Genomic DNA, 19,285 nt, shown 5'->3' on the forward strand with positions numbered 1-19,285 from the left:
TTAAGTTTGTTCACCCCTGCATTAAAAACTGACTTCGTTTTTTTCGTAAAGCAGTGGATCCAATTATTCCAGCTACCTCTAATATTAATTCATCTCTTTTTCTCCAAGGATGGTTCAGCATCTCTCTTCTCCTTTCTTGGGGAGCATCAACAAAAGTAGAGCAGGAAGATTGTAGATGTTCTACCTGCTCTGCAGTTGTCCTGGCTGTTTCTCCTCTCCTGCCCCTGGTGGGGGTGTATGTAATGTGGAGAATATTTGGAATAGACTGTGAAGACCTCGGTTCAAATCCTGACTCAGCAACAAAGTTCTCAGGGTGACTGGATGTGAGGCCTTCTTTACACACATGCATGCACACACACACACACAGAGAGAGAGAGAGAGAGAGAGAGAGAGAGGCACACGTTCAGTCTAACCTACCAACAAGAGTTGTTTGGATAAAACGACTGAGAGGGACCCCACACATTGCCTTGAATTTATTGGTGGACATCCAGGGAGAATTATTATTTTTAAGCATTTGTGTCTTTTCAAATCTAGTACAGTGGTACCTTGGGTTAAGTACTTAATTCCTTCCGGAGGTCCGTTCTTAACCTGAAACTGTTCTTAACCTGAAGCACCACTTTAGCTAATGGGGCCTCCTGCTGCCTCCGCAAAATTTCTGTTCTCATCCTGAAGCAAAGTTCTTAACCCGAGGTAATATTTCTGGGTTAGCGGAGTCTGTAACCTGAAGCGTATGTAACCTGATGCGTATGTAACCCGAGGTAACACTGTATATAAATATTAGGCATTGTTATCGTTGTACAAACATGAGTCTCGAAGCTACTAACGTGAGTTTGACCAAACTGCGGGAGGCAGTGGAAGACAGGAGTGCCTGGCGTGCTCTGGTCCATGGGGTCATGAAGAGTCGGACACGACTAAACAACAACATCGTTGTACAAATCCTGCGGAAACCAGACTGACAGAACATTTTAAAAAAGAACTCTCCAAACAGTGGTTCTTAAAAAGGAATTATTTTTCCACTAAAACTGTTTGGTATTGTTTCACTGCTTTGTGGCCATGTCTCTGTGTGTTCATATGATTACAGTTTGGGCATGTTTTCCTGTTTTCTTTTTAGAAAAAGGAGATCCTCCTTCAGAGGTGGCAGACCAAGCACGCCTTGACCTTGGCAGCCGGGGAGAAGTTACTTGACGTGGCAAACCCCGAGGCCAGAATTGCCCTACAGCTCAAGATGACGCATGTGCAAGAGACCTGGAGCAAAACCCAGCTTCAGCTGGAGAAGATCAGAAAGCAGCTTCAGCGCACCCTGCAGGTATTTAGCATAAGAGAAGACCCTGGCGAGAGTTTGGAACCCCCATACAGTGGTGCCCCGCAAGACGAATGCCTCGCAAGACGGAAACTCGCTAGATGAAAGAGTTTTCCGTTTTGGAGGTGCTTCGCAAAACGAATTTCCTATGGGCTTTCTTCGCAAGACGAAAATGTCTTGCGAGTTCTTGCTGGTGTTTTTTTCCTCCCCCCCCTTTTTTCTAAGCCGCTAATCCGCTTATCAGCTGATCCGATCAGCAGATAAGCCGCTAAAAGCCGCTAATAGTGCTAATCCGCTAATCCTTCAATGGGCTTGCTTCGCAAGACGAAAAAACCGCTAGATGAAGAGAATCACAGAGCGGATTCTTTTCGTCTTGCGAGGCACCACTGTATTCCTATAATGGAGTTTCCAAGCTGGTGTTGATTCATCTTGAGAACAGGATGAAAGCAACTTGTACGTTTAGAGACACAGACCCATCACAAATTGCAGAACAAAGCTTGTCCCAAAGGCAGTAAGTAAAGGTAAAGGGACCCCTGACAGTTAAGTCCAGTCGCGAATGACTCTGGGGTTGCGGCGCTCATCTCACTTTACAGGCCAAGGGAGCCGGCGTTTGTCCGCAGTCAGTTTTTTGGGGTCATGTGGCCAGCATGACTAAGCCATTTCTGGCAAAACCAGAGCGGCACACAGAAACGCCATTTACCTTCCCGCCGGAGTGGTACCTATTTATCTACTTGAACTTTTTGGCGTGCTTTCGAACTGCTAGGTTGGCAGGAGCTGGGACCAAGCGACGGGAGCTCACCCCGTTGCGGGGATTCGAACCGCCGACCTTCTGATCAGCAAGTCCTAGGCTCTGAGGTTTAACCCACAGCGCCACCCAATGCCACTACTTGAACTTTTTGGCGTGCTTTCGAACTGCTAGGTTGGCAGGAGCTGGGACCGAGCAACAGGAGCTCACCCCATTGTGGGGATTCAAACCGCCAACCTTCTGATTGGCAAGCCCAAGGCACACTAATTAAGGAATTAGATGGGGGGGGGTTGCTATGGCATTGACACCACAAAGGAATGCCTACCTTTAAAAAACAAAAACTAGACTATGTGGCAGGGGAGTAAAAGAGTTCAGGACACAGGCGTAGCTGGGGGGGAATCAAGTAAATCAATAAAAATAACTGAGGTTCTGCCCCCCTAACATAAATCCTGGCCCATGGTTCAGGATCTGAATCCACTCCTATTTTGCTGGTTCCTGAGATTTTACAAAGGCCTGAGTGTTTGCAAGTGTTTGCAAATGGTCCCCAAATCCTGAATGCTTCTGAATTTTCTTACACTAGCCCTGGCCTGGATGCTGAGTTGGGCAATGAGTCTTTCTGAGTGTCAGTTTCTACCTCTGCACACCAAGTTGCCCTGTCTAGTAAAGAGGACAACAAAATAGCTCAGGGCTTAGGGGTTACTAGCTTCGTCCATCCTTTTAAGCAACGTCTACTGGCGTCCATTAGCTCCCTTCATGTCTTGCTTTTTCCCTCTTCAAAATTACAGACGTGGGAGAGCTGCAAAAGCCAAGCTGAAAACCTGGGCAACAGGCTGCGGGAGCTGAAGGCAAGAATAAAAGACCCTCTTCCAGTCCAGCATGCTGAGCTTCAAGCCGCCAAGGAACACGTCAAGGTAAAGAAAACCCTGAATTATCAATTACCGCATTTTTTGCTCCATAAGACACACTTTTTTCTTCCTAAAACGTAAGGGGAAATGTCTGTGCGTCTTATGGAGTGAATGCGTGGTCCCTGGAGCCGAATTGCCCAGGGGCAAAAAGCAAACCGTATTGGGTTTTTTTTAGAAAGAAGGAAGTGGGTGTTGAAACAAAACCGCTGAGCAGCTGATCGGCAAGCGATTGGAGGGAGATAAGGGACGCTAGTGATAAAGGAGGCTGCCTGGGAGGGGGGAGGTAAAAGCACATGGATCCTCAGGATTTTTGCATTGTTGTTGTTGTTTAGTCGTTTAGTCGTGTCCGACTCTTCGTGACCCCATGGACCAGAGCACGCCAGGCACTTCTGTCCTCCACTGCCTCCTGCAGTTTGATCAAACTCATGCTAGTAGCTTCAAGAACACCATCCAACCATCTCATTCTCTGTCGTCCCCTTCTCCTTGTGCCCTCCATCTTTCCCAACATCAGGGTCTTTTCCAGGGAGTCCTCTCTTCTCATGAGGTGGCCAAAGTATTGGAGCCTCAGCTTCACGATCTGTCCTTCCAGTGAGCACTCAGGGCTGATTTCCTTCAGAATGGAGAGGTTTGATCTTCTTGCAGTCCATGGGACTCTCAAGAGTCTCCTCCAGCACCATAATTCAAAAGCATCAATTCTTCGGCGATCAGCCTTCTTTATGGTCCAGCTCTCACTTCCATACATCACTACTGGGAAAACCATGGCTTTTACTATTCGGACCTTTGTTGGCAAGGTGATGTCTCTGCTTTTTAAGATGTTGTCTAGGTTTGCCATCGCCTTTCTCCCAAGGAGCAGGCGTCTTTTAATTTCGTGACTGCTGTCACCATCTGCACTGATCATGGAGCCCAAGAAAGTAAAATCTCTCACTGCCTCCATTGCTTCCCCATCTATTTGCCAGGAGGTGATGGGCCCAGTGGCCATGATCTTCGTTTTTTTGATGTTGAGCTTCAGACCATATTTTGTGCTCTCCTCTTTCACCCTCATTAAAAGGTTCTTTAATTCCTCTTCACTTTCTGCCATCAAGGTTGTGTCATCTGCATATCTGAGGTTGTTGATATTTCTTCCGGCAATCTTAATTCCGGCTTGGGATTCATCCAGCCCAGCCTTTCGCATGATGAATTCTGCATATAAGTTAAATAAGCAGGGAGACAATATACAGCCTTGCCGTACTCCTTTCCCAATTTGGAACCAATCAGTTGTTCCATATCCAGTTCTAACTGTAGCTTCTTGTCCCACATAGAGATTTCGCAGGAGACAGATGAGGTGGTCAGGCACTCCCATTTCTTTAAGAACTTGCCATAGTTTGCTGTGGTCAACACAGTCAAAGGCTTTTGCATAGTCAATGAAGCAGAAGTAGATGTCTTTCTGGAACTCTCTGGCTTTCTCCATAATCCAGCGCATGTTTGCAATTTGGTCTCTGGTTCCTCTGCCTCTTCTAAATCCAGCTTGCACTTCTGGGAGTTCTCGGTCCACATACTGCTTGAGCCTTCCTTGTAGAATTTTAAGCATAACCTTGCTAGCATGTGAAATGAGTGAAATTGTGCGGTAGTTGGAGCATTCTTTGGCACTGCCTTTCTTTGGGATTGGAATGTAGACTGATCTTCTCCAGTCCTCTGGCCACTGCTGAGTTTTCCAAACTTGCTGGCATATTGAGTGTAGTACCTTAACAGCATCATCTTTTAAAATTTTAAACAGTTCAGCTGGAATACCATCACTTCCACTGGCCTTGTTATTTGCAGTGCTTTCTAAGGCCCATTTGACTTCACTCTCCAGGATGTCTGGCTCAAGGTCAGCAACCACACTACCTGGGGTGTACGAGACATCCATATCTTTCTGGTATAATTCCTCTGTGTATTCTTGCCACCTCTTCTTGATGTCTTCTGCTTCAGTTAGATCTTTACCACTTTTGTCCTTTATTATGGTAATCTTTGTACGAAATGTTCCTTTCATATTTCCGATTTTCTTGAACAGATCTCTGGTTCTTCCCATTCTGTTGCTTTCCTCTGTTTCTTTGCATTGCTCGTTTAAGAAGGCCTTCTTGTCTCTCCTTGCTGTTCTTTGGAAATCTGCATTCAATTTCCTGTATCTTTCACTATCTCCCTCGCATTTTGCTTGCCTTCTCTCCCCCGCTATTTGTAAGGCCTCGTTGGACAGCCACTTTGCTTTCTTGCATTTCTTTTTCATTGGGATGGTTTTAGTTGCTGCCTCCTGTATAATGTTGCGAGCCTCCATCCATAGTTCTTCAGGCACTCTGTCCAGCAAATCTAAATCCTTAAACCTGTTCCTCACTTCCACTGTGTATTCATAAGGGATTTGGTTTAGATTGTATCTTACCTGTCCAGTGGTTTTTCCTACTTTCTTCAGTTTAAGCTTGAATTTTGCTATAAGGAGCTGATGATCTGAGCCACAGTCAGCTCCAGGTCTTGTTTTTGCTGACTGTATAGAGCTTCTCCATCTTTGGCTGCAGAGAATATAATCAATCTGATTTCGATGTTGCCCATCTGGGGATGTCCATGTGTAGAGTCGTCTCTTGTGTTGTTGGAAAAGCGTGTTTGTGATGACCAGCTTGTTCTCTTGACAGAACTCTATTAGCCTTTGCCCTGCTTCGTTTTGATCTCCAAGGCCAAATTTGCCAGTTGTTCCTTTTATCTCTTGATTCCCTACTTTAGCATTCCAATCCCCTATAATGAGCAGAACATCCTTCTTTGGTGTCACTTCGATAAGGTTTTGTAAGTCTTCATAGAACTGGTCAATTTCAGTTTCTTCAGCACCAGTAGTTGGTGCATAAACTTGGATTACTGTGATGTTAAAAGGTCTGCCTTGGATTCGTATCGAGATCATTCTATCATTTTTGAGACTGCATCCCAGTACAGCTTTCGCCACTCTTTTGTTGACTATGAGGGCCACTCCATTTCTCTTACGGGTTTCTTGCCCACAGTAGTAGATATGGTAGTCATCCGAACTGAATTCGCCCATTCCCGTCCATTTTAGCTCACTGATGCCCAGGATGTCAATATTTATTCTTGCCATCTCATTTTTGACCACATCCAACTTACCCAGGTTCATGGTTCTTACATTCCAGGTTCCTATGCAATATTTTTCTTTACAGCATTGGACTTTCCTTTCGCTTCCATGCATATCCACAACTGAGCGTCCTTTTGGCTTTGGCCCAGCCGCTTCATCAGCTCTGGATCTACTTGTACTTGTCCTCCGCTCTTCCCCAGTAGCATGTTGGACACCTTCTGACCTGAGGGGCTCATCTTCCAGTGTCATAACTTTTATATGCCTGTTGTCTTTGTCCATGGAGTTTTCTTGGCAGGGATACTGGAGTGGCTTGCCGATTCCTACTCCAGGTGGATCACGTTTGGTCAAAACTCTCCACTATGACCTGTTCATCTTGGGTGCCCTGCTCGGCGTAGTTCATAGCTTCTCTGAGTTCTTCAAGCCCCTTCGCCACGGCAAGGCAGTGATCCATGAAGGGGATTTTTGCATTAGGTCACCCCAAATTCACCATCAGATCACATAGCATGTCCATGGCTACAGCTGGTACCACAAAAACCACGCATCCACTGTTTTGTGGGGCCGCAATGGTGCAAAAATGTGGTTACAAAGCACGGATCCACATGAATTCTCAGGAGTTTTGCATTGGGGTACCCCAAACTCACCGTCAAATCACATACCATGGCTGTGGCCATAGCATGAACCACAAAAATCATGCATCCACTGTTTTGTTCAGAATTTTTTTCTTCTTGTTTTCCTCCTCTAAAAACCAGGTGCGTCTTATGGTCAGGTGTGGCTTATGGAGCGAAAAATATGGCACTTCCCTAGTTTAGCTTTTAAAACCAAGATATTGTTTCTCTTTTGCATTTACAACACAACTTTTTCTCCACTGAGCTCAAGGTGTCGTACATGATTCTCCCCCTTTCATCCTCAATGAATTGCCACAACAACCCTGTGAGAGGCAACGGCTGACCCAAGGTCACCTAGTGAACTACATGGCCGAGTAGGGATTTGAACCTTGGTCTCCCAGGTCCTAGTCAAGCCTTACTGCCCAGTGGGGCAGAAGCCTCAAGCGCTTCGGGGAAATGGGCTTCCTCTTGCCTGGCTATTGACGTCCTACTGTATTTTTCGCCCTATAGGACGCATTTTTCCCCTCCAAAAATGAAGGGGAAATGTGTGTGCGTCCTATGGAGCGAATGCAGGCTTTCGCTGAAGCCTGGAGAGCGAGAGGGGTCTGTGCGCACCGACCCCTCTCGCTCTCCAGGCTTCAGGAAGCTCTGCACAACCCTCGGGAGACCGGCTCCGAGGGTTGCGCACAGCTGCCTGCAGTCCCCGGCTCAGCGCAGCTCTGCGCGGCCACCGGGAGCGGGGCGCTAAGTCCCGCCCGCTCTGGAAGGCGGGGCAGAGCTGCCTGCCGTCCCGGGATCAGCGCAGCTCTGCGCGGCCATCGGGAGCGGGGTGCTAAGTCCCGCCCCGCTCCGGATGGCCGTGCAGAGCTGCGCTGATCCCAGGACTGTAGGCAGCTCTGCACGGCCACTGGGAGCCGGGGGTGAAGCCCCACCCCGCTCCCGATGGCAGCGCAGAGCTGCCTGCAGTCCCGGGATCAGCGCACTTCTCCCCATCACCAGCCCCACAAGCTCGGGGGACAGCGGGGAGGCAGAGCGTGCCTTCCCACTGTTCCCCGACCTGGTTCTTCCAGCTCCGCACCTGGGGGGGGAAATAAATTTTTTTTTCTTTATTTCCCCCCCAAAAAACTAGGTGCGTCCTATGGGCCGGAGCGTCCTATGGGGCGCAAAATATGGTAATTTCTATAGGAGCCTTTCTCTTCTCATTTGTTTTCGTCCCAGTAAATTTATGCAAGTTGAATAATTAGAGGCAGGTTTCCCTAACCAGGGGTCCTCCAGATGTTTTCAACTACAGCTCCCAAATTGTAGCTCCATAACATCAGGAGAGCACCAGGTTAAGGAATTCTGATTCAAAGAATATCCACACTCCCAACTCCTGATGCTCTGAAATAGTACTGGAAAGCAGGTTGGGGCAACATGCTGAGCTAGTGTAGAGCTAATGTAATAATAATAATAATAATAATAATAATAATAATAATTTATTTATACCCGCCCATCTGGCTGAGTTTCTCCAGCCACTCTGGGCGGCTCCCAATCAAGTGTTAAAAACAGTACAGCATTAAATATTAAAAACTTCCCTGAACAGGGCTTAAGATGTCTTCTGAATGTCAGGTAGTTGTTTATCTCTTTGACATCTGATGGGAGGGCATTCCACAGGGCGGGCGCCACCACCGAGAAGGCCCTCTGTCTGTAGAGCTAATGACTATATTTTAAAAAGAAAGAAAAAAAGAATGAATTCCTATGCTCAACAAATAACCCAGAGATGCACTTTAAGTAAAAAGACACATTCTACTCATGTAAAAACACGCTGATTCCCAGACGGTCTGCAGGCCGGATTTAGAAGGCGATTAGGCTGGATCCGGCCCCTGGGGCTTAGTTTGCCTACCCATGTCCTAGTCCAACACTCTTAACTGTTACACCCCCCTGGCTCTGATTTAAGTTGTTGAGGTAACACAAAAACGACACAAAAACACTCTGCTTCAAAGCATGTTTCCTTCTCCTCCCCACCCCCACTCTTAAGGTGGAGGGGAAGGAAATCCTATACACAGGAAGAAGCTCTACTGAACAGAACTGGGGGGGGGGGGGCTTGCTTCTGAGTAGACATGCATGGGTTTGTTCTACAGTGGTACCTCGGGTTACAGATGCTTCAGATTACAGACGCTTCAGGTTACAGACTCCGCTAACCCAGAAATAGTACCTCGGGTTAAGAACTTTGCTTCAGGATGAGAACAGAAATCGTGCTCCAGCAGCGCAGCAGCAGCGGGAGGCCCCACTAGCTAAAGTGGTGCTTCAGGTTAAGAACAGTTTCAGGTTAAGAACGGGCCTCCGGAATGAATTGAGTACTTAACCTGAGACAGTACCACTGTACTAGTTTCAAGCAGCATGAATAGCATGAACAGGACCCCACCACAGATTCCCTCTCTTTTTAATTTAATTTTATTGAATCTCCCAAACATCTCAAGGATGTGGAATGGAATTACTGCCCCTTTCTGAAAGTTACAACTGCAGTTTGCAAGGCTAAAGCAGCTTGCCCCAGTGCAGTTCCACGCCCCCCCCTTCCCATCTAGTCACAGCCTGCTCCTATATGCAAATTCCTCCCCTCCTCCACCTCCTCTCCCCCCCCCATTTCCCTTCCCCCTCCTGCAGGCCAATCATAGGATTAACCAAAAGGTTTGGAGGAAAATACACACACACACACATCTCTCCCAGAGCTTACTCTGAAAGGGTCTGTTGTTGTGTGTCTCCCACCCACCCCCCTTTGGTGTTTCAATGAAGGAGCTGGAGAAGTCGCTGGCCAACTGGAACCAAAACGCAAACAAACTTGGCAGCATGAAGGGCCTGGCGCACTACATCCTTGCGGAAGATGTGATGGTGCTGAAAGAACAAGTTGAGCATTTGCACAGACAGTGGGAAGAGCTCTGCCTAAGAGTAAGTGGCTTATAGGGGCAGGCGGTTTCTCGGCTGGGCTTTCTGAAGGCAATTCTGGGGAGGCAGGAAGGAACCTTGCAAGCCTTCCAGTTTTGCACAAAGAAGCACGAGAGATTTTGCTTGAGGGGTCTTAAAAGGGGTCTGGTTTTTTTTTGGGGGGGGGCTGCGGGTGGTGTTTTTCTTCCTCTTCCTGAGAGAGTGTGCGAAAGAACTGCCCCCCTCCTGTGTTATTTCCTCCCCCCTCCACAAAGTTCCCAGCCCAGGAGAACTTCTGAAAACTTTTACAACTATTTTAGAATGCGGCCGTACAGGGAGAAGCAAATTGAAATCTAGGAATGTTTTTTGTTCAAAGCTTAAATACATAATGCAACTGGTGAAAAGGTATTACAGTGTTCAGAGCACCTGGTCTTTTTGTAGTTCTCAGGTAGCAGGCAGCGCTCAATATCTCTCTCTCTTTCTCTCTCTCTCTCTCTCTCTCTCTCTTAAAGCTTAACTTTTTGAAATTTAATTTCAGAGAGAGATTTCATCTGTGAATGCACTGCAAGCAGATGTTGGGAACCTATTCACGTTATTTCCCCCGCCCCCGCCCCCACCCCAAGTAGTATTCATGCAGTTCTAAAGCCATATGCAGCTTTGAACTTTATTTATTTATTTATTTATTTATTTATTTTACTAAGTTAACAGGAAAGAGCTGTGTAAAGGAGCGAGTCAAGGCATAAATAGAAAACCAGGCACAGCAGAACAGGTTGATAAGACAAACAGCTTTTGAGCTATTTAAGGAATCTACTAAAGGCAGCCGTGCAGTGGAAGCTAATCTAGGCCCACCTGGATGCTAGAGGGGAAGGGCCAAAGCATAAGTCCATTGGATGGGAGTTTTGGGGCCACCACTGAGAATGCCCTGAGTCTTGTAAATACTAGCTGGTTCCCTTACAACAACTGGTATTCAGAGGCATAACTGCCTCCAACAGTGGAGGTACAGCGGAAACATTTTGTCCAGCTCTCTTTTAAGCCATCTGAGCTGGTGCCCATACTGCTTCTTGGGGGAGCAAATTCCATAGTAACTATTCCATAGCTTAACTATTCTAGCCATAGGAGTGTGCTGCTATCACTGACGTGTTGTTGTTGTTGTTTAGTCGTGTCCGACTCTTCGTGACCCCATATCACTGACTTAGTAAGGTAATATTGCTGGCAGTAAGCAAATTTTAGCCTCTTGTTTCATGTCCAGGTGAAACATGACCCAATGTCCCTTTTGCTAACTTTGGTGCTTATTAAAAGCAGCTGCTGTGAAGTAGCGAATTCTTTAGCCAAACCTGGCACACTCCAATTCTTTTGGACTACAAATCCCATCAGCCACAGCCAGCATGACCTTGCCACTGGGGACTAGTAGGAATGGTTGGCAAAGACCAGCCCAGACTATTGGGGGGGATGGACATGTGTGTGTGTGATGCCTTTCTATAGGAAGCAGTGTTCGAAACTCCCATTGTTCTAGGCACATTTTGTGACAGGGAATTTCATTCTGAGCTCTGGGCACAGCACTGCACCTAAGATATCAGAGAAAAACTGCAGACTGGAAGGAAAGAAGGACCTTTTTCTGCCTCCCTACTTCCAGCTACTCTCTGAAGACTGGAGAAGAGATCCTCTTAAGAATATTAGGGAGGTGGGCAGGGGAAGGACTAGACCATGTAAAAAAATGAACATAATATTCTAGCTGCAGTTCATTCATTTTCAGCTTTGTATCCTTGTTATAAAAAGTGTCCCTAAACCTAGGTTTAAGGGGCTATTTAGCTCCTAGCTTTCACATCTCAGTTTCTGTTACAGATAGGTAGCCGTGTTGGTCTGCCATAGTCAAAATAAAAAAATTCCTTCCAGTAGCACCTTAAAGACCAACTAAATTAGTTCTTGGTATGAGCTTTCGTGTGCATGCACACTTCTTCAGATACACTGAAACAGAAGTTGCCAGACGCTTCTATATAGTGAGAAGGTGGGGAGGGGTATTACTCAGAAGGGTGGTGGGAATGGGAGATTGGCAGATAGCTGAGATGAGCCTGTTGACGACTCTTAATGACTGCAATAGGTCTTACAGGAAAAGGCAAGGGGTGAGAAGGTGAAAGACATTTTTCACCTTCTCACCCCTTAACTTCGTGCATGCACACCAGGGAGATTCATATAGTTGCCGCTTTGTTGACTGTTAGGGAAACACTGAAAACTGCTTTATTCTGGTCTGCATTCAAGTGATTTTATGATTGTTCTAGTTAAGAGATGTTTTAGCTGCTGCTGCTGCTGTTGTTTCATTGCTGTTCATTTTGTGGGGATTTTTTTTACTGCTGTTTTAAATTTTAAATGTTGCTTTGTTGTATTCTGCCTTGGGGTGGGGGTGGGGGGGGTGAGATAGTTCCTCTGGAAAGTGGCCTTGAAATTCATTTAATAACAAGAAACAAACAACAGCTGCCAGTGGGGGGGGGGGTGCCGATGGAGATGTGTGGGGCCACCCATTGCACCACGCAACTAGTTTCCTGTTGACTGAGCTAAATCTTCAGGGCCAATGTTTGATCCTGGGTTTCCTTTGCATTGACACATGAAAAACACTAAAAGGATATTTTGGGGTGTATGTGGGGCAGATTAATAAAGAGTTCAGGTTCTCGAATACACAATGCAGCAAAGCGGGAAACATGGATCATATGAAATCTTTCTGTGTTTCTCTCTCCCCTGCACTCTGCAACAATTCCTTAAAAGCCAACAACTGCTTAATGATGCTTTTTAAAAAAGAAAGGAAGAAAGTGTTGTAAATCTGCCCTTTTCCCCTTATGGGGTATCCAAGAGCCCATATAGAGTCTTTACGTAGGTTCCCTATTGATAGGAGAAAACAACAGAGGCCAACCAGAGAATATTGAGAAGCAAAGCAGCTAGTAAGCCTGATCTTTATTAAAGCTGTTGCAACAGGGTGCTCCCCTCACACGCAGGAGAGGAGGAGGAACCCAGAACAAAGGTGTCCCTGCCCTTATATAGAAATTTTAAATTCCCTGCCCTGGCGCTCCAGACCACCCCTCCATACATACATCACAGAAGGGGTGTAACCCAAGACCACCACCCCAGATACACCATACCTACATCACAGAAAAGGTGGTCTACAGCAGAAATCTGAGTGCATTGTTTAATCTCGTCTGACAGGTTACCTGTTAATGCTCACTTGATTGGATACCCATGGGGAGCCTGGCCAGTCTTTTGTAATGATGAATGCTTAGTTCCTGAGCCAGGTCACAGGCTCACCCTATTCAAACACAGACAGACATACCCTTAAGACAGGGCTTGTGAAGGAAAAGACAATGGGGAGGCTTTTCCATTTCTCTATGGCCTTGCAGAGAAAACATATGGTCAGTTTGGGAATCAAAAATGGTTTCAGGTCGGTCTTCCTGTGCTGATCTATGTACGTGCTTGGTTGGTACATTTATGAACATTTATTATATATCTAAGACTTTAAAATTCTTATCACAAAAGAAAGAAAGAAATGTGACAACTTTTCTAAATAGGTGGCAGCCTACATTATTTCCTAAATAGGTGGCAGCCTACATTATTCTCCTGCTTGGTGTAGCAGAGAACCTGATCTTGTTATTGCAGAATCGTAGAGCTGGAAGGGTCTCCGAGGGTCATCTAGTCCAACCCCCTGCAGTGCAGGAACCTCAGCTAAAGCACCCATGACGGGTGGCCGTCCAACCTCTGCTTACAAATCACCTAGGAAGGAGAGTCCACAACCTCTACTTGCTACCATTTTGCTCAGCATTGGTGGCTGGGGCTGCCTCTGCCACTTCCATGCTTCCACAATGCCTCTGGGTCTTCATAGCAATACTGCAAAGCCGTGCTTTGTTGGAGCCCCAGGGCATTAAAAAGCGTGCACCCACTTTAGGTTTTGAGGGCTAGAACAGGTTTTTTTCCTGCTGTTGCAGTGCCTGCCTGCAACCATTTAGAGAGAGCACCAAGGGAGTTTTCCACTCCATCGGATGGGACTCAGACTTGCTTTACGTTCCTTTATGTTTTGGCCACACAACGAGTAAAGTAAAGGTATTAGGTCCAGTTGTGACTGACTCTGGGGTTGTGGTGCTCATCTCGCTTTATTGGCTGAGGGAGCCGGCGTACAGCTTCCGGGTCATGTGGCCAGCATGACTAAGCCGCCTCTGGCGAACCAGAGCAGCGCACGGAAATGCCATTTACCTTCCCGCCGGAGTGGTACCTATTTATCTACTTGCACTTTGACGTGCTTTCAAACTGCTAGGTTGGAAGGAGCAGGGACCAAGCAACGGGAGCTCACCCTGTCTTGGGGATTCGAACCGCTGATCTTCTGATCGACAAGTCCTAGGCTCTGTGGTTAAACCCACAGCGCCACCCGCGTCCCTATGCAACGAGTAGGTCACCATTATTCCCATCATACAAATTGGGGACTCAGGCCAGAGACATAATGATTTGCCGAAGGGGGAACAATCAGGCCAAGGCAGAAACTAGGACCTGGTCTTCTTCTCATGGCTCAAAGGTATTGCGACTGGCCAGCTGTCCTGATTCCCTGAAGCATATACACTTCATTGGACAAAAGTCCCGAACAATCCTGGCAACTGAGGTGAAAATATTTAGTTGGTTACACGTTTGAGGTGCAAAATCCAGCCATTAGCATGCCCCACTTGCTTTCTGAGAGATTGGCCTAAGCTGGAGTGTCAAGTAGAAGCATATTGTATTGAAAACAATTGGCGGAAAAGGCTGCAGCCTCTGTAAGTATTTAAAAGCTAGGCAGTGCAGCTGTCCTGGAGAACCATGGAATTAACCAGCCAGATGCTCCTGCTGGAAGAGAGAGGAAAACAAACGGAGCAGACACAGTCAGGGAGGGGGGTACCAGGAGGTCAGGGGTTTAGCACAGGCAGGGCTAAAGTCACTGTCGCATTACAGAGGAAGACATAGGAGCACGCAAACAGTCCACTTAATGAGCAGCTCAGAGGATGGAAATGCAGGTTACCTGCGACACACCTGCTGCTGAAAATGGCAGCTGTGTGTCTGCTTTAACTTGGCATCATTTAACATTACTTATCCTATGTTTGTGTTATGAAAGGGTTTCTGCAGTGTTCAAAAATATTACATTAAAACGAATCAAAATATACTGGGGGGCGGGGACTGCACATTGTAAGCACAGTAAACAAAGATGGGGAAAGTCATTGAGCAGCTATCAATGGATGCCCGGTTGAGCAGAGATGTTTTTAATTTCCAACAGGTACGCATTACTGAGGGTACCTATCATAGCAATGTAAGAAGCTGGGTTTTAGTGAGTCAGACCACAAGTTCATCTAGCTCAGTTCTGTCCAAACTGACTGGCAATGGCTCTCCAGGGTTTCAGAAGGGTTTTCTCCACAAACTCTGCCTAGAGATGCTGGGGCTCAAAACTGGGGTCTTCCTCATCTTGAAGAAAGACAATTGTGATAGCTCAGTTGGTTAGAGCGTGATGCTGATAACACCAAAGTTTGCAGGTTCGAACCCCATATGGGACAGCTGCATATTGCTGCCTTACAGGAGGGTTGGAATAGATGTACACAAGAGCCTCTTCCAGCTCTATGATTCTGTAATATGTCAGAATAAGATGCATCATAGTGGGATATTATATTATATGTTTCCCAACACCTACTCTATATCATCCCCTAACTGGGGATGGGAGTGGGGGAACACACAATGGTTTATTGAAAAAAGCTAGGATTTATTAATCATGTTTGACGTTGGCTATGTCAATAAACCATAGTTGGTCCTAACCACAGTTTGCCAAGTTCAAGTGCAAAAAGAAACTGTGGTTAGTTGATAATGGAAATGAAAGTTGCCAACATCCTCCTTGCGGTTTCATCAGAGAGGGAGAAAGGAAGGGAAAGCAACTGAGCCTGAGGTTCATGCAGACCAGGTCACAGGCACCAGGGGAAAGCTTAGCTTGTGCTAATCATGTTTTTAAACTCAAACCAAGGTTTGAGCTTCCAGGTGGATGACAAACTATACCAGAGGGAGAATGCAAAGCTCATGCACATTATGCTAAACTGTGCTCTAGCATTTCAGCTGATATCATGTGCATGGAACATTTAATATTTTGTGTGTTCAAGTTTCATATTTTGCTAATAAGGTGCCCCATTTAGGCAGCTAAAAGGACTGGTGTCTCTGAGGAAATCTGGTGTTTTCTGGACCACCTTTACATCCCATTGTTGTCAACAATCTGGGTTGCCTTTTATTCATGGGGAAGATAAAATTTCCAGCAAAGTGGAGGAATCGATTGCTTGAGAAGACTACCTTTTCCAGCCAAGCCTGTTGACATCCTTTATTGTGGGAAAGAAACAGATGTGTATATTCAGTCTTGAGTTTTGGCTGCCTCCCGAGATACAACAAAGACCGCTGTCGTGTGCATCCTCTTCCATAGGTTTCTTTGCGCAAGCAAGAGATTGAGGACCGACTCAATGCCTGGATTGTGTTCAACGAAAAGAATAAAGAGCTCTGCGCTTGGCTGGTGCAGATGGAAAGCAAGGTGCTCCAGTCAGCCGACGTCAGCATTGAAGATATGATAGACAAGTTGGAGAAGGTAGGCAGGCTTTGCAAACTCCCAGCAACAGTCCAGCGAGGGCAGGCTTATCATGTTTTATGCTTAACTGGGTGTTCGCAGGGTGGGGGAAACACTCCCAAAATTCTGATCCACAGTTGTGGGCTTCAAACATGCTGATTTGAGCCGTCTGCTTTTTCCATAATGTGCTGTTCCCTAGTCTTCTGCGATTACCGTATTTTTCGCTCTATAAGACGCACCAGACCACAAGACGCATCTAGTTTTTGGAGGAGGAAAACAAGAAAAAAAATATTCTGAATCTCAGAAGCCAGAACAGCAAGAGGGAAAGCAGCAATCCCTCTTGCTGTTCTGGCTTCTGGGATAGCTGCGCAGCCTGCATTTGCTCCATATGACGCACACACATTTCCCCTTACTTTTTAGGAGGGGAAAAGTGAGTCTTATAGAGCAAAAAATACGGTAATTGCCTCCAGGCAATTCTAGGGAAGTTCTAGAAAGCCTAGTGGGAGTGGATCCCATAGTTTATCTTTGCACAGTGCAAACATCCCTGTCAAGTCCAGCTTCCTTTTCCTAACATTGGCCCACACTCCAGTGCCTTTTGTCCAAAAGTGAATGGTGTTATGCTCACCTGATGTCTGGTTGATCATGTCCCTGATGCATACTAGGAGGCAAAGAGTGAGGCTGGCATACAAACATATTGGAAGGGCCAATCCTGCCCCCCTGCCTAGGCTTTTACATTGCATCAACCTCTCTGCCACCTCTCTCTCAGTATCCAGCAGGCACCCAACAGAAGCCTGGTGAGTGGTGGTGCCCCATCACACTTCCCATTACTGTTTTGTTCCATGGAGAAATCTCCCTTTTTGTGTGTAATAACATTTGCAATTGTTATTGTTACTGTTTGTTAGGACTGCATGGAGGAAATCAGCCTGTTTAGTGAAAACAATCTAGTTCTTCTGAAGCAAATGGGTGAGCAGCTGATCAAGGCCAGCAACGAGAGCAAAGCCGCTGAAATAGATGAGAAACTCAACAAGATTAATGGTCGCTGGAAGCATCTCTTTGATGTGATTGGAGGACGGTAAGTTCTCTTTGTGAGTTCGGCTGGGATTGGAAGCAGAATGTGGTGGTGGTTTTCACAAAAGACTCATGCAGAGACAGCAACAAAGTTCTCAGGATGTTTCATGCACTACATTTGTTAGATGTTTAGATAAAATGTGAAGTGTGGATGCAGCAAATGCATGCATTGCATACAGGTGCCCTAATCAGAGAGGTGTGATTGGTTTCTGGACAGCAGCTCTCTGTTAAGCATATAGTCCACTGTGAATTTAGGAATACAGGATGCTGCCTTTTACCAAGTGAAACAATTTGCCCATCTCATTCCTATTGTCTGCAGTGATTGGCAGTGGCTCTGCAGGGTTTCAGGGGGTGGTCATTCCCAGGCTTACCTGAAGCTGGATTTGCCTCTGCATCATGGGTAGACTAGTCCTCAGTTTCTGAAGCAGGATCCAAATGTTTGGATTTGGAGCAGAAGCCCTGAAATTATCCGTATATTAAAGTGGAGTGAGATGGGTTTGCCTTTGCCATCATTTCGTGCAGAGACGTTCTTCCATTTGCACTTGACTTTCCACAAGCTTTATTTTTTTTTGTGGTATTCTTTTCATGGCTCATCAGAGTTTCCCTGCCGAAGCCTGTCTCTTCTTCTTCATTTGAATGTGGTTCACATGCTTTAACACAATTCCCAATGTATTATGGCGATGCATCATGAGAAGTCCTCTGCTAGCAGTTGTGCAAGTTCATTAATACGTTTTCTCCTTCCATTCATGGTACTTCAGATCCAAGGGCAATCCTATGTATGTTTATTCAGGAAAAAGCCCCATTGAGTTCAATGGAGCTTGTTCACAGGCAAGTGGCTATAGCAAGGATGGGTAAGCTATGTTCCTCCAGAGCTGCTGGACTAAAGCTCCCATCAGGCGCTGCCGTCATAATGACCAAGTTTCCTGAAGCACAGGATTCCAGCCTAAGCTATTCTTGGTTATAGTAAATGTCCAAAATACTATGAATCTTGGCATGTGTATTTACTGACAAACTGCATGAATATATATTATCTCTTTCTCCACCTTTTGGAGGTACACAAGTGAATATTCACCCTTAACATTTAGGTGATCATGCATGTCCACAGTTATGCATATGTCTGAGTTTTTGGAAGTTCGACAGATTTGGGATTGTTGGAACTCACATGTCAACACTGACCTGCTTGTCAGATTTCAGACAATTTAATATTAGCAGGATTGTCTACTAATGCCAGCTGATTGGTTGGGTTCCGTGTGTTTTTCCATAACGAAATGTTATAGTTAACCAAACTAAATTATATCATTTAGACATAATGATATGGCACAATGATAGGAGCAGACCTATTGTGGATGCATTTCGGTGGCAGCAAAACCAGTTCAAAAACTGTTTTCAAAACAGCGCTGTAGTAAACAACTTGCTTCACCTTAAACCAATAAGCGGGCTGAGACAGATGGGCAAATTAGGTGAGCTCTCCATTTAGCCCTTTGACATGCTTCTCATAGTTCATGGAGACAAGCTCGGCTTTGCCATATGGCACCAGTTGCAAGGGGCCTTTTCGCGCTTCCATTGTGCCTCTAGTCGCTTGGCTTGTGCCGCTCTCAGAGGCTTTGTCTGTGCATGGAAGCAGCTGGAGTACGCTGTGCGTCTAACCAGGAAGAGCTCTGGGAACTCAGTGCATCTGGGGAACAAAACAGCAGCAGCAACAACAACAGAATAACATGCAGACATCTGCTCGCTTTTAATTGTGATAAATGCAAATGAATTTTTGGGGTGCTTCTGAAAGACTGCTTCACACAGCAATGTTTGGGATTCTTCCACGGGTCGTGGGGGAAGGGCTGTCTGGGGACGGCATACCAGATTAAAAGGGACTATAACCAACTGTTCCAGCCTCCTTTGGATTTGCATTAATTTCTTGAGCCTTGCCTGCATGCTATAATTCTGCCCTCTTGCATTACGCAGCACGTTAGCACTGAACCAGGAAGGCAGGAACTAGATCTAATGCCCGATCATTGCAATACCTTTAGCAAAGTGTGATACCACTTTAAACAGCAATGGCTCCTCCCCCTAAGGAACCCTGGGAAGTGTAGTTTGTTAAA

The 19,285-nt window shown here is 46.1% G+C and overlaps 1 protein-coding gene across 1 annotated transcript in view; it reads left to right on the forward strand.

Annotated features, from left to right (window-relative positions):
* Nucleotides 1–19,285, forward strand: part of SYNE2 (spectrin repeat containing nuclear envelope protein 2) — a 233,618-nt gene that overhangs the window by 184,916 nt on the left and 29,417 nt on the right. Inside the window, exons 91-95 of the mRNA XM_082236352.1 lie at nucleotides 1,112–1,306; nucleotides 2,831–2,956; nucleotides 9,410–9,562; nucleotides 15,987–16,145; nucleotides 17,027–17,196. Of these exons, the coding sequence (XP_082092478.1) occupies nucleotides 1,112–1,306; nucleotides 2,831–2,956; nucleotides 9,410–9,562; nucleotides 15,987–16,145; nucleotides 17,027–17,196 (803 nt within the window). The remainder of the gene's footprint in view (nucleotides 1–1,111; nucleotides 1,307–2,830; nucleotides 2,957–9,409; nucleotides 9,563–15,986; nucleotides 16,146–17,026; nucleotides 17,197–19,285) is intronic.

This window comes from Podarcis vaucheri (assembly GCF_965113315.1).
Source record: "Podarcis vaucheri genome assembly, chromosome: 1".
Lineage (NCBI taxonomy): Eukaryota > Metazoa > Chordata > Lepidosauria > Squamata > Lacertidae > Podarcis > Podarcis vaucheri.